Below are 15,949 nucleotides of genomic sequence, written 5' to 3'. Positions count from 1 at the left end.
ATCTTTTTCAGGCAAATTTCCTTTCTAAAATTCAAATATTGCTCCTTTCGTTCCAAGCCCTCCCATTTGTCCAAACAAAGGTTTCAGACCACATGTGAGGTATCACCGCGCTCATAAAAAAGTGGTTAACAAACCTTGAGGTCAACATTTTGGAATTACCTCTTGAAAAGTGAGAAAATTGATGCTGAAAGCAACATTTTTGAGAAAATTATTAAAATTTTCATATGACAACGTAACGTTAACAAAATCTGTGAAGTACCTGTGGATCTAAAATGCGCACTATACCCCTAGATAGAAGCCTTGAGGGGTCTAGTTTCCAAAATGGTGTCTCTTGTGAGGGTTTCTTCTGTTTAGGTACCTTAGCGGACCTGTAAATGCAACATGGTGACCGCAATCTATTTCAGCCAAATTTTGCTTTCCAAAATTCAAATATTGCTCCTTCTGTTCCGAGCCCTCCATTTATCCAACAGAGGTTTCTGACCACATGTGGGGTATCGGCGCACTCATAAGAAAGTGGGACAAGTTTTGGGGTCCATTTTGTTGTGTGTATTTCTTCTAAAAGTGAATAAATTTGGGTTAGAGCAACATTTTTAGGTAAAATTTAATTTTTTGCTTTTTTTCATTCCACATTGCTTTTGTTCATGTGATGCACCTCAAGGGTTAATAACTTCTTGAATGTGGGTTTTGAGGTACTTTGGGGGGTGCAGTTTTTTGAATGGTGTCACTTTTGGGTAATTTTCTGTCTGAGCTTATCCTCTCAAAGTCACTTCAAATGTGATGTGGTTCCCTAAAAAACTGGTTTTGTAATTTTGATGTAGAAAATGAGAAATTGCTGATAAACTTTGAACCCTCTAACTTCCTAACAAAAAAAAATTTTGTGTTCACAAATTGTGCTGATGTATAGTAGACATGTGGGAAATGTATTTATTAACTATTTTGTGTCACAGAAATCTCTGTGTTTAACGGTATAAAAATTCAAAAGTTGAAAATTCATAAATAAACACAAAAAATATTGTCCTAAATTTGGTACTAACATGAAGTCCAATATGTGACGAAAAAACAATCTCAGAATCACCGGGATCCGTTGAAGCGTTCCAGAGTTATAACCTCATGAAGTGACACTGGTCAGAATTGCAAAATTTGGTCTGGTCATTAAGGTGAAAATTAGCTCCGTCACTAAAGGGTTAAGCAACTGTTTGATAAAGATCCAGGAGGGTCGAAACGTCAATGCAAGACGTGTCGCTCAGTGTTCTTCTGTATCACTTGTATGGAAAATAATCTTTTGCATCAAACAATTTGAGAGTGCGGTGAATCTTTTTACTTGTTGTGATTCAGGGCAATCCCCTATTTTCACGTGCACCTCTAACCTCCTGTTACCGAGTGCAGGCCAATTTTTTTGATATTGTACATCTCTACATGTCAGGCTCTCTATTGTAAAAAGACCCAACCTTATTAGTGAGCAGCATTGTAAAGCTGTTATCCCTCACTGGCTGAGGAGGACTCGCTAAACCTTATATCTAAGTGAGCAGCACAGACTTGACGCATTGATGCAGAGAGTTACAACGGAGTTGGATAAGCAGGGTGGCACATGGAACAGCAGGGCTGGATACGCAGGTCAGCATCTGGGACAGTTGCACTGGATATGCTGGACAGCAACTGAAACATTAGAGCCAATAGTAAGGACAGGTTTGGTACAACAACACAGCCAAATGCAGAAAGGAGCCTTGAAGCATCAGAGTCAAGTGGGTGAACAGGTACCCTGGAATAGCAGAGCCGAGTTTGATGCATAGCAGGGATGAGTCTGTCAAAAGACACAATTTGAGAGGTATGCAGCAGACTTCTGGGAGAACGTATAGCTGAGTTTGTTTTGTGAGACAGAGTTCAGAAGCATTGTAGTTAGTGACAACTACCTGAATACTCAGGTGATGTGCTCCCACTTGAGCCAGCCAGAAAGGCCTAGTGGAGTGACATCTGGGGTGCTCACCAGGTTACTGCACACAAGAGCATAGAAAGCTGGCTGGTGCGTAAGGTGCTCAGTTATATAGGTTGAAAAAAGACCTAGGTCCATCTAGTTCAACCTTCCTCCACCAGTTCTACATTTTGTCACAAAGTCACTTATAACCAACAATGTTGTGTGCACTGAGGAAATCGTCCAGCCCTTTTTTAAAAGCTGTTATAGTATCTGCCATTACTACCTCTTGTGGTAGGGCATTCCACAGTCTGACTGCTCTAACTGTAAAGAACCCTTTCCTATTTAGCAGCCGGAATCGCTTTTCTTCCACTCGCAGTGAGTACCCCCTGGTCTTTAGTATTGTCTTCGGAAGAAATAAGTCATGTGCCAGTCCTTTATATTGACCACACATGTATTTATACATATAAATGAGATCTCCTCTGAGACGTCTTTTTTCTAAGCTAAACATATCTGACTTTTTCAACCTGTCATCATATGGGAGGCCTTCCATTCCTTGTAGTAGTCTAGTTGCCCGCCTCTGAACTGACTCTAACTTCTGAATGTCCTTTTTAAAATGTGGAGCCCAAAACTGGATCCCATATTGCAGATGTGGCCTTACAAGCGATTTATAGAGGGGTAACAATACGTTGGGATCACGGGATCTAATCTCTCTTTTTATACACCCTAGAATCTTGTTTGCTTTAGCAGGTGCTGCCTGACATTGAGTGCTGCTGCTCAGCTTATTTGTAATGAGAATATCCAAGTCCTTCTCCTGTTCTGTAGTCCCGAGTTTACTTCCATTTAATGTATACGCAGTTATAGGATTACTCCGTCCTAGGTGCATTACTTTACATTTATCAACATTAAATCTCATTTGCCAAGAGTCTGCCCATTCTGACATCTTATCCAGATCGTTTTGTAATATTGTACTATCAAGGTCAGTTTTTAATATCATACATATCTTACAGTGATGGAGCGTGGACAGATAAGTAACAATAGCCACTCTCTTTGATACTATAGACTTGATAAACATAGTAAGTGATGGACACAGACAGAAGAGGGCCCCTGTGCAGGAACAATATAGCGGCCCTTTGCTGTCCAGTAGCTCATCATAATGTCCACTTTTACATGCATTAGAGGTAGCAGTGGACCCCCTTACCTCTGGGGCCCCTGAGCTGCTGCATAGTTTGTGCCAATGGTATGTCCGCCCCTGAAATAGTGATCTGTGTACTTCAAATAAAAGTATAGTACGATTTTGTTTTACATGATTTAGATTTTATAACGTTGGCATTGCAATTGATAGGAATGACTGGTCTTCTACTGTCAGACTGTGGTCAGTGCTTTAGGAGAACTGTCCGCAACCTACAGGAGGTCAGGATTTTTGAATTTCAAGATAAATCCTGATACAAGTAAAATATATCTTTGTACCGTGTTAGCCAGTAGAGATAAAAAAATTGTTTAAAAGAACAGAGAGTCAGAGAGACCAATATGTCACAAACCACCGGGGGGGTCACTCAGAAATCCCCCGCGCTGGCTACCAGTACGTCACAATCGGGGGGTAACAAGTGGGGGTCACCCCTCCTTTATACCTCCCGACCGACAGACAGAGCACGTGACGCGCTCTCTAGCGCCCCTCTTATAGTCAGGCCAATTATGGAATTGCCCGACCATAAGCAAGGAGGCCGCTATACTACTTATGCCGATTATTGAAGGGTCCCCGGTGAGAGTAGGGTATATATTCCCCCGACCTCCGCGGGCGGAATATATAATATCTTCCCGAATCTCACTGGCCTCCCCACAATAATCCTTGGCACAACTCGCTGCCACCAACCGCTTCACGGTAACTATTAGCCGAACACACAGACGTGGGATTCAAGATCGAGATAACAGAACAGCCCAAGATTAATTATATAATTTAATCAGCCTAAAGCACACTAGAAACTACAATATATACAATAGGGAATCTACAGAATATACATAGGTCAGAGTACAGTTACAGATAAAGCATGGTTTACAACAGGTATGCAATTCAATCAGTTACCTTGTGCGTCTGGCCACAGGGGGGCGCTGTAGACCAGGTTTCTAGGAACTCCCACAGATGTTTCCTGCACGTGACCCCCAGCGAAAGAACACTGGAAAATGGCCGAAGTAGGGTTATCAACCTGGACAAATCCAGGTCCCCTCCTACCTTCGTGACCTCAGAGGGAGCACTGCTCCACCCCTGGCTGGAGTTATGGACAAAATCCACAACATGGAATATGGCCATAACTTTGCCTGGGAGCGTCGTAGGCGGACGCCAATGCTCTCATTGTGACAGTTAGGAATTTAGCTACAGAACGAGGGGTTTCATGACTTGTCTACTAGTTCCACATTGGCTGATATCACGCCTGGGGTATTTCCCAAGCTCCCGCTCCCAGAGCGTATCAACCACTGAGGACTCTCTGTTCTTTTAAACAATTTTTTTAAGATAAATCCTCACATATAAAGCCAGACTGATATGTAATGGATCATTTAACTATGTCTTATGCAAATTGTTATGTAAAGCAGACGCAGCTAAACAGAAATCTTGACACCAGTGTTACCATCATGAGAGATAGACTAAGCACATACAGTCCACGTCCTCTGCGGCTTCCCGTCTACACGCTTGGCACCACAATAATACAAACAGGAATCGAGGGCGCATTTTTCTGGCTGTCCTCATGCTCTGTTCCAAACTATTGTAGGGTAAACCTATATTTATGTGTTTCCGTGTGTTTGTATTTAGATCTGCCATCCGCTGCTCTGTAATCTAGTTGGAACAGCTTAAAATATAAATGAAAGACTCAAGCACAAAAAAATGTTTTTATAACTTTTCTAAAGTCAGTTTAAAGTAACTAATCATTGTGAAGCTCTCAGTGCAGTACATTGGCATAGTCCTAAGATTTATAGAAGTCCCCCAAAAAATGATATCAAAATGCAAATGTGTCAATGTCTTGTATAAAATGTTTTGCTTTCTTAATAGTTTCATAGTGTTTAAAGAGAACCAACCACCAGGATTTTGTGATATGAACTAAAGGCAGTGCCATACTGGCACTAAGATGCTGAATCCAGGCATACCTGTTGTAGAAAGATCCGATGCATGGTTGATGAATTATCTTTAATCAAAGTTGTAGAAATGCCCTGCACTCTGATGTGTGCAACTGAGGCGGGCCTTTGTGGATTAGGTCTTCGGCCTTTATTCTTCCTCCGGTGTCCTCCTGGCTTGCCCCTTTTTCTCTATATAAATATCGCGCTGTGCTGCCATTGCTGTTGTTGGCGGCATATACGCATTACCGTCGTAATTCTTCATTAAAATGGCTCAGGAGTCTGTGCATGCGCATACCACGACCTCGGGTGCCATTTTATTGAAGACCCTGTGGTGAAGACTGAGCGACAGGCGTATGGGAAGTAAAAAATGTTTTAAAAAAATCTGCCTAATCTGCGATACCTCTCATAGTCTTTTTTTTTCCACAGACTAGAGATTGTGGTACATGCATGCGTGGACCCCGGCGCCATGTTAATGAAGACAGAATTACTGTGGCAATGCACATGCGCCGCCAACAGCAGCAGTGGCGGCGCAGCGCAATATTCAAATAAAGGAAAGATGGTAAGCCAGGAGGACACCGGTGTAACGCCTGCCTGGATCCACAGACTCAGATGGGCTGTAATGGACAGGATAGAGGGAAACAACTCACCAAGCAGGACCCCCAGAACCCTGAAACCCTTTAACCCCTATACAGGGATTTGGAATTACACAGGGCCCTGGAGATCACTACCTGTGGAAGGCAGCAGTCCAAGAGAGTAGTCGACAGGCAGGGTCAAACCAGGAATTCCAGAACAGGAACAGAATCGGTAGTCAAGGACGTAATCAGAAAACGTAACAGAGGTCAAATCCGGATCGGGCAGCGAGGTACATAAACAGCAGTCAACACCAGAATCGCAAAACAGAACAGGAGCCAGAATATCAGAACTATCTCTGGCAGTGGTCAGCAGACAGAAGGGGAATTAAGAAGGGTGTGGTGTCTTCCCATTGGCTGTAGCTGAATGATGGTAACTGCAGCTGGAAGACACACGCCACCTATAGTCAGCCAGTGGTACTGCAGATCCCAAGATAACCCAGCCCAGTGGATGAGCGGAGCCTGCGCCCACCGGTGCCGCTGGCATCGACTCCTCTCCCATCACCAGCACCATCCACGGCAGGAACACGGCGTCGCCTGACGATTGGAGTAGAAGTCGCTGGAGTGAACTCCGGTGGTGACATAACAGCCGGACAAGGAATAAACGTCGAGGACCCCGACCCACAAAAGCCCACCCATGTTGCACACGTCAATCAAAGTGTAGTGCATTTCTGCAAGTTTGATTAAAGATATTTCATCAACCAAGCATAAAACCTTTCTACAACAGCTATGCCTGGATTCAGCATCTTAGTGCCTGTATGCCTTTAGTTCATATCGCAAAATCCAGGTGGTTGGTTCTCTTTAAGGCTGAAGTTAGAGTTCAATCAAGTCCATTCAACCAGGCCCCTTCTGTAGCTTAGAGTCAGCTGACAGAAAAGGGGGCTGATCTACCCTCCGGCGCCTGTGTCGTAAGATCAACGCTTACAATAGACGCTCAAAGCTACTACAATAACTCTATAGAGAGTTAAGTCGGGTGATCGGTGTTATTTTATATCATTGAGCATATCATATATTTTTTTTCACTCAGAATTTTCCGATATTGGTTTAAACAGTGTTATCAGAACTTAATATGCAGTGAACATGTCATTGGCAGAATATTTACATTCCACGCTGTTTTTCTTCTCTTGTAGGATATTACCTGGCAAGATGAACATTCTGCACCATTTTCTTGGGAAACTAGAGTAAGTGTTGGTCTATGCTCCATGAGACATAAATGTTGATCACAAAGAAAATTGGCCTTAGTATTTGAGTTTTCACATTACCACATTTTCCCTTTAATTCTAGGCTTTTTAAAAATAAACTACTTTGGATGGCACTTTAGTTAAAATATTGTACAGTTTATTTTCTTTACTCTTTTATATAGCACTATTAATTCATGTCATCACTGTCCACTTTAAGATTCACAATCTAAATTCCCTATCAGTATGTGTTTGGAGTGTAGGAGGAAAACCACGCCAACACAAGGAGAACATACAAACTCCTTGCGGATGTCCTTGGTAGGATTTGAACCCAGGGCCCCAGTGCTGCAAGACTGGCGCATATGCCAACAGAAAGGGCTCTGCCTGAACTGTCTGGTACGCGTGCCATAGTTTTGCTATCACTGCTCTAGGACATTAAAGGGTTGCTGTAGAAAAAAGAATCCGGCACTCAATGTTGTAATGAAAAAAAGATCCCTTTAATTTATGTAGTGTATAATATCGAGACGTTTGTGGCAATCTGACCTTTTTCATGTATACACTGTCACACGTGCTGGACACAAATATTCAGCTGTGAGTAGCGAACAGGGGATCAATCAGGTGGATATAGTGAGTGCTGCACGCCTGCGAATAGCAAAGTTGCTGTGGTGAATGGCGCCATCACGTCCGCAGCCTTGTGAGTTTTACACATTCTAATCATAGTATTTCTGTATGCAAGGTGTCGATTCGTATTGAATTGATGATGCCCTACAACTTTGTAATTCACTTTTTTCTCTATCTCGTTCCGTTTTCGAGATAAAAATGCTAACTCCATTGTTTTCCACCAGGTGGCGCTACAGGTGATTTCATTGCATAGCGCATGGCTACTTTACTATACCTAGACACCACTTCTATTCCTAAAGTTGCTGCCGTTCTCAAGTTAATGGCGGTGGACAGGATATGGGTGGACACACTGTATACTCCGGTATTCTATATTTGTCTTTACATAGACCTTAATCTTTTACGTTTTTGCCAGTCTCTCTGGTTCTTGTCTCAGTTAATGTTCAGGTACAAAGAGACAGAATCAGATTCCTTTCTCTCTACAATTTAAAATTCTCCAGCCTGCCAAACTAAACAGCTTCCTCTGGTCACAAGAGGCCTTGGATGCTTGTGAAATAGTATACATTCCGACTAACTGAATAACATGTAAAAATAGACTTCTGAGCGTTCCACTTTATAACTGGGAAAAACTGATTTTTTTTAGTCTTAAAGGCTATGGACAACGTCTCATCTTTTTAAATTTCATTTTATAGCTCATATGAAGAAAAACATTTAACAGTTTTAAACATTTTGTTGCCTGCATGTATTACAATACATTACCAGCAGCTGAATTCAGTGTCAATCCCGACAGGCTGTTTAAGTCACCTGTCCCTCTTGTTGTCCCATGAATGTTAATCTAAGCTCAATTTTAATTTAAAGGGGTGGTTCACCCATATTTTTTATTGTCTAGATCGATCTTATATTGAGAAACAATGTTTCTCTCAAATACCTTGTGTTGTCAATAGTGCCTGTGAGAGGCGCTATTGCAGACCGCTGCTCCCCGTCCAGTGACGTACCCGTCCAATGCTGCCACGTCATATCCGTGCAGCCGGCTACAGTCTTCCAGACTCTGAGCTGTGAGCGGTGTTTCACTGCTGTCACATCCCATCTGCTCCCCCCTCCCCCTCCCTCCTCCCTCCTAGCACAGCACGGCGCGTCTCCTGCTTCCCCCTCCCTCCTCCCTCCTCGCAGAACGCTGCAAGCAAGAGACGTGCTGTGAGGGAGGAGGAGCAGGGAGCAGATGAGCTCAGAATGTAGCCGGCTGCACGGATGTGACGAGGCAGCATTGGACGGGTACGTCACTGGACGGGGAGCAGCGGTCTGCAATAGCGCCTCTCACAGGCACTATTGACAACACAAGGTATTTGAGAGAAACATTGTTTCTCAATATAATATCGATCTAGTCAATAAAAAATATGGGTGAACCACCCCTTTAATATGATCAGAATTGAACATAGATTCACATTCATGACACCAGCAATGACTCTTAATAGCATCATGCAGCTTGCAATGTGTTGTAAGATTCTCAGTAAGTAACCACAATACGCAATGTAGTTTTTGGATTGAAGGCATCTTAAAATTGAGTTTAATGTGGCTTTGTGTGTCTTGTTAACAACATATTCCTAATACATAAAAGACTTGCAAAAAAGGGTATATATTGTTCCAATGTAATCAGGGGATGGGTAGTCCTGCACTCAAACTCTAGGAGTGGTAAGATAAAATATAATTTTAGTCAATCCATATCACGAGTTGAAAAAAGTTATATTTTATCTTACTACCCTTGGAGATTGGGTGCAGGATTACCCACCCCCTGGTTTCTTGGGAACACTGTTCATGCTTACCTGATTCCAACCTAGATTCCTTTTCTCTGAGCACCACCTGTGATTTTTTTTCAGGTTGTCTTGGAATTACGTATGAGGTGAGCTGACAACACATATATATTTTTGAGACAAAATATTTATACACTTCTTGATATTGAAATTGCAACACCAAGATGGAAAAGTTTTTCAAATTTTCAAAACATCTCGATTTATTCAGTTTTGAGTTTGACAAGGCTCGTAATACACGCACTATAACTTGGCCTGCTGTGAGTGAGGTTATTAATCCCTTGAGGATGCAGCCCATGTTTGTTTTTGAGTTCTAATTCCTTATCTTCCCCTTTTTGCATCAGCCATAACTTTTATATCTTTCCTTTTTTATGTTTTGAACTATATAAAAAATAATTGGTTTGCTCTGTCATTTTCTTAAACCCATAACTTTTTAATTTCTAGGTTTGATGACCTATATAAGCGCTTGTTTTTTGATGGGCAAGCTGATGATCCTTTTTTTTTTTTCCTTTTCATAGCTTTTACTGGTCGGGTTAATTTATTTTGTATTTTGATAGATCTGACCTATATGGATGCTGCAATACCAACTATGTAAATGGTGGGAAAAGGCTAGTGATGATAAAAAAATGTTATGCTTTTTTTTTTACTCTTTTTAGGGGATTTGAACTTGTGATTGATTGATTGATTGAATGTTTTTATTATATGCTGCAGTATTGCTGTATTTAGTTCAAATCAACTCTGTGGCTAGACGTCATAGAAGAATTAACTGAACAGACGGGAACCTCCGGCAAGTCCTCGGACTGTCATGGCAGCTCATCGGCTTTCCACAATCACGTTGTGGTTTTGCAGTTGGTGGCTGAACAAATTCCATGCTGAGAGTGTGCCTCAGAAATGCTGCTGACGGTAATTGACAACAGCATTTAAGGGCTTGCCAGGGGTTAATGGGGGTGTGATGAACATCCTGCCTCGCTGTATAAACTTGAGCACGCAAATTATCAAGATCTGCTGCTGGCAGCTCCCCTTGTAATTGCGTCCCTTGCCTAATGCCATCTCAGATGTACTCTAGGGAAGACAAGTCCGGAGATGCTGCAGACCATAGTAGCATGTTTAGGCTACACAAGTTGATCACTATACCACAATCAGTATGCAGTATGGCGTTGTCTTGTTGAAAAATGTTTCCTGGGATTATTATGTTGTGTGGTAGTATAGTGTACAGTGACTGGACCTCTCTAGTGAGCATAAGAGGTACACTAATAGCTTGGCTTTACATTGATTTTGCCATTGAAGCAGTGGTACTGCCATGTCTCCAAAGTATCCCAGGAGCTGTTTTTAAACACCGAACATCTCTAATGTTATTGTTCAGCAATTGCAAAGGCAGCTGCCAGCAGTAGATCTTGATGATTTGCTTGTCCAAGTGCATTCAGCCTGGCAGAACATTCCTTAGACAACCATTAATATCCTCATTGATAGCAGCTAAGGCGTGTAAGTGCAGGGATTTTTGTACATGGTGTTCATACTTGAAAATGATGAAATCGAGATGTATTGAAAATGTTGTTTACACATTTTCATCATTTGCTTATCATTATCATGTCTGTCAATCATGTGATTTTCATAATGCCACGACTGTTCCTTTTTGCTGTTGCAATTCAATGTTGGGGAGTGTATTATATGTCCTTTTGGTAAATTGCCATTAGGTTATTAAATTACCTTCATTCATCTTAGTTCCTAATTCTGAACTATTTACGCTATAAACATCAAACCTGGATTTCACAATTACTGCTAAATGTAAAACCCAATGCTTTCTCTTTGAAAAACTTACTACACTTTAAAACCTGTAATTATTATTGTAGGCTATAGGCACACTGCATATCTTTATAGAGCTACCGTATTATATAATAAGACAACACGCCACCATTAGATCGCTAAAGATTGTTGCCCTTCTCCTTCCCTGGCATGTTTCGCCAGTTATTGGTGTTCTCAAAGGATTCACAGGATAACACTGCAAAATGAAAGGGGGTTCTTTCTTTATAGAGTAAATACCGTATTTTTTTAACTATAAGACGCACTGGACCATAAGACGCACCCTGGTTTTAGAGGAAGAAAATAGGAAAATAAAATTTTAAGCAAAAAAAATGTGGTCATGACACACTGTTATGGGGCGAGGATCTGCTGCTGACACTTATGGGGTAACGTGCCCAAATTCTCTACTAAGGTACCCCATCCTGGTAATGATCCTCCTGTTTTGTATATGATCCCCATCTTTGTATATATGTCCCTCATCCTGGTATAGCCCCCATCCTGTTATATACTCCCATCCTGTTATATACCCCCATCCTGCTATATACCCCCATCCTGCTATATACCCCCATCCTGCTAGATACCCCCATCCTGCTAGATACCCCCATCCTGCTATATACCCCCATCCTGCTCATAATATACCCCCATCCTGCTATATACCCCATCCTACTCATAATATACCCCCATCCTGATAAATACCCCCCCCCCATCCTGGTATATGCATTCATCCTGCTATATACCCCATCCTGCTATATGGCCTGTATCCTATGGCACAGAAAAAAAATAAACGTATGGCTGTAGTTGCCAGGTGTGATCACGCGGGTCGGCTCTTTACTATGCGCGCACCCCCCGACCATCATCCTGCCCACCTTTTAGCGCCGGCTTCAGCGCTGAAAAATGATGGGCGGGAGGAGTAATAAATTGTGTAAATTGAGTCATATTGGGTAAATTGTTGCTTTAATGGCAATTTTAGGATGAATACACTTTTGCAGCCGTGGCCTCCTACATGTTCCATCCAGGTTAATACGACAACTCCTTAAAGGGAACCTGTCAGCAGAATTTTCGCAATTAAACTAAAAGAATCCCCTTCTGCAGCTCCTGGGCTGCATTCTAGAAAAGGTTCCTGTTGCTACTGTGCCCCCCTTTCAGACCTAAATAAACACTTTATAAATTCTTACCTTTTGGTATGCTAATGTGGTTTCATGGTCACGGGGGCGGTATTGCGTCCGTTATTCGCCCTCCTGCCGCTGTTCACCATCCCCCATTGCTCATTTACATACGCCCTCATCTAACTTTGTGCTCCCGAGGTCTCGTGCATGCCCAGTGGCACTATCGCGGGACTGAGCACTGTGCAAAGCGTGAACGCTGGTGAGGTGATTGCGCAGGCGCGAGATTATGGGCCCAGGAGCTGCAGAAGGGGAATCTTTTAGTTTAATTGCGAAAATTCTGCTGACAGGTTCCCTTTAATATGTCTTGTGAAACACAGTTTGGAGAGCCTCACAGCTCACTTTTTCTCTTATTCTTCATCTAAGTGCTGTCCGCCAGATGCTTCAATTTTTGCTCCATGTGAAACATTCATTTAACAATGTGTTAAAAGATCAGAAGAATCATTTTATTAGGGATCTTGTGTTCCCGGCCTCCCTGGTATGGTCTGAGGACAACAGAAGCAGCAACTATTCCACGCTAGAACGGAGTGGTTGAGCAATCTGAAGATGAGGTCCTCTAACCTGTAGGATTTCAGCATTTATCGCACTGATGTCTTACATTGGCAGTGATATTTCAAGACTATTTTTCTTTTTATGAAGGTGGCAATGTTAAAAATGCTGAGAGTAACTAGATTTTTAACATAAAATCTTCTTTTGTGGAAGTTTATATATTCACATTCCAATCTGCTGTCTGTCAGAGGTTGGAAAATTCCTACTTTTTCGCAGACAATATTATTTTGAACCTTAATGCACCAAGATAGCATTTAATTATATACACCATACAGTTTCTGTACAGTTATGTTTGGCTTTTGGTAGTTTGGCTATTATATGGTTTGGATTGTAAGAGGCATCCTAAAGACCTTGGAGTGGAAACTAAGTTGTAATCATTACTGTAATGCGGCAGCATGACCCCCGCACAGATAATCAGTGGAGGAAAAATGTTAACTGCCCATATTCTGTTTAAATCTCCACTTTTCTGTCACTTTTGTCAATTATATATTGCTATATTTCTCTGGGGCTCTGGTATTGGATTACATTTTCTGACCTGGCAATGTTATGGTGAGTTCCTCTAGATATACCGTATTTTTCGGACTATAAGACGCACCAGACTATAAGACGCGCCCTGGTTTTAGAGGAGGAAAATAGGAAAATAAAACTTTAAGCAAAAAAATGTGGTCATGACACACTGTTATGGGGCGAGGATCTGCTGCTGACACTGTTATGGGGGTAATGTCCCCAAATTCTCTACTAAGGTACCCCATCCTGGTAATGATCCTCCTGCCTTGTATATGATCCTGCTATAAACCCCCATCCTGCTTATATACCAGCATCCTGCTCATATTCCCCTATCCTATTCATATACCCCATCCTGTTCATATACCCCCATCTTATTCATATACCCCCATCCTGTTCATTTACCCCCCATCCATCCTGTTCATATAGCCCCCATCCTGTTCATATACCCCCATCCTGTTCATATACCCCCCATCCTGTTCATATACCCCCCATCCTGTTCATATACCCCCCATCCGGTTCATATACCCCCCATCCTGTTCATATACCCCCCATCCTGTTTATATACCCCCCATCCTGTTCATATACCCCCATCCTGTTCATATACCCCCATCCTGTTCATATACCCCCCATCCATACTGCTCATATACTCCCATCCTGTTCATATACCCCCATCTTGTTCATATACCCCCATCCTGTTCATATACCCCCATCCATCCTGTTCATATACTTCCATCCTGTTCATATACCCCCCATCCATCCTGTTCATATACCCCCATCCTGTTCATATACTTCCATCCTGTTCATATACCCCCCATCCCTCCTGCTCATATACTCCCATCCTGCTATATGCCCCCATCGTGCTCATATACCATCCTGGTATATGGCCTGTATCTTATAGCACAGAGAAAAAAAAACAAACGTTTATACTCACCTTTTCCTCACTCCCTCCAACACCGATCATCTTCTTCTCTGCGCCGCTGACCTGCGTGTGTGGAGCCGTTCCCCTGCAGCACGCGATGTCTTCCTGTCTGTGCCGATCAGCTGATCAGCACAGATCAGCTGACCGGCACAGACAGGAAGACATCGCGTGCTGCGGGGGAACGGCTCCACACACGGGGACGGGTGAGTGTACTGATTCACTGCACCCCGCGCTGATAATGATGTGCGGGGGGCAGTGAATACAGCCGCACATGATCACTCCAGGCTGTAATTGCCAGGGGTGATCATGTGGACCGGCTCTTTACTATGCGCGCATCCCCGCTCGTCCGCCCGCCCACCTGTCAGCGCCGGCTTCTGCGCTGAGAAATGGGCGGGAGGATGGGCGTGCATATGTAATGAGCGGGCACACATGGTCACAGCAGGCTGCTATAGTAGCCTGCTCGTGCCCCCGATGACCCGCTCCACCGCAGCACCCTCATTTCCCGCAGCCACAGTCAGACCATAAGACGCACCCCCAACTTTCCCCCAACATTTTGGGGAAAAAAAGTGCGTCTTATGGTCCGAAAAATACGGTACCTTGGACTGCCTGACTACTTTCTTTGCATGTTGCTTCTAGCAAACCTCCTGGAATACTATCTGGCTTCCCCAGACTATTTTATTGTTTTTGGATTTGTCCTTGTCTGTCTTCATTTATGGTTCTGACCTGATATATTTGATTTTTCGCTCAACTCACTCCACCAGACAGCTGCCAGTTTGGATACAACCCATGGGCCATGCAACAAAGGACAGATCCTTGTATAGCAGATAAAGAGCTGGATCCTGCTAAATGTTTTTGTCACAAAGTCTACCCATGAAAGTCATTTATTTAAGTTAACTTTCATTGTTCCAGCGTCTGACGGACACTGAACACAGCTCAGCCACCCTATACATTCTGGGGCAGGCTGAGCTGTCAGTATGGTGAGTGACCGCTTAGTCATCCAATAAGTCAGGGGCGTACCGGGTGTGTCAGTATTATTATTATCAACCCAGTTACCCTATCTGACAGGGCCTGTGAGGCTTTCTCCAGGTGTCTCCCGCTCTGGGTAATTACCTGGCAATTTAGCTTGCTGGAAGTTATCAGATCACTGCCAGTTGTAGCCTTAGCTCATTGGTGTTTGTTTGCCTAGTTTCTAGTGTTCTGTCTTTGAACTGCTGCCTGACCTTGGACCTTGCTATTAACCATCCATTTGAGGCTAGTCTCACACTTGCGTTGGATGGCAACCGTTGCATTGCGTTGTGTGACGGATGCAATGGATGCGTTGCATATAGTGGCACAACGGATGTAACGGATCGTACAAAACAACGGAATCAGCTTTTTTTTTTTTTTTTTTACAGTTACCGGCGGCAGACTATTGAGAGCACTCAGGTGATCGCTCACAGCAGCCGGCCGAGAATGTGTGCGGGGGCGGAGTGCGGGGTGGGTGGAGCCGAGCGGGGCCATGGCGCTGAGGACAGGTGTGTGTGTGCGCGTGTGTGTGTGTGTGTGTGTGTGTGTGTGTGTGTGTGTGCGCGTACGCATGCGTATGTGTGTGTGTGTGTACGCCTGCGTGTGTACATGCGGAGTGGAGTGCGGAGGGGGCGGAGCCAAGAGGGGAAGTGTCGGTCTCCCTGCACACGTAGCCATGGTAAATATCGGGTAACTAGGCAAAGCACTTTGCTTGGCTACCCGATGTGTACCCTGGTTACGGGTGCAGGGAGCCAGAGA

General features: G+C 43.3%; 1 protein-coding gene across 1 annotated transcript in view; it reads left to right on the top strand.

Annotated features, from left to right (window-relative positions):
* C3H1orf198 (chromosome 3 C1orf198 homolog) overlaps positions 1–15,949 on the top strand; it is a 55,588-nt gene that overhangs the window by 19,362 nt on the left and 20,277 nt on the right. Inside the window, exon 2 of the mRNA XM_075339521.1 lies at positions 6,777–6,827. Coding sequence (XP_075195636.1) covers positions 6,777–6,827 — 51 coding nt within the window. The remainder of the gene's footprint in view (positions 1–6,776; positions 6,828–15,949) is intronic.

The sequence above is a fragment of the Anomaloglossus baeobatrachus genome, chromosome 3 (assembly GCF_048569485.1).
Source record: "Anomaloglossus baeobatrachus isolate aAnoBae1 chromosome 3, aAnoBae1.hap1, whole genome shotgun sequence".
NCBI lineage: Eukaryota > Metazoa > Chordata > Amphibia > Anura > Aromobatidae > Anomaloglossus > Anomaloglossus baeobatrachus.
The sequence above is the reverse complement of the archived record's forward strand: the minus strand, read 5'-3'. Positions and strand labels throughout refer to the sequence as shown.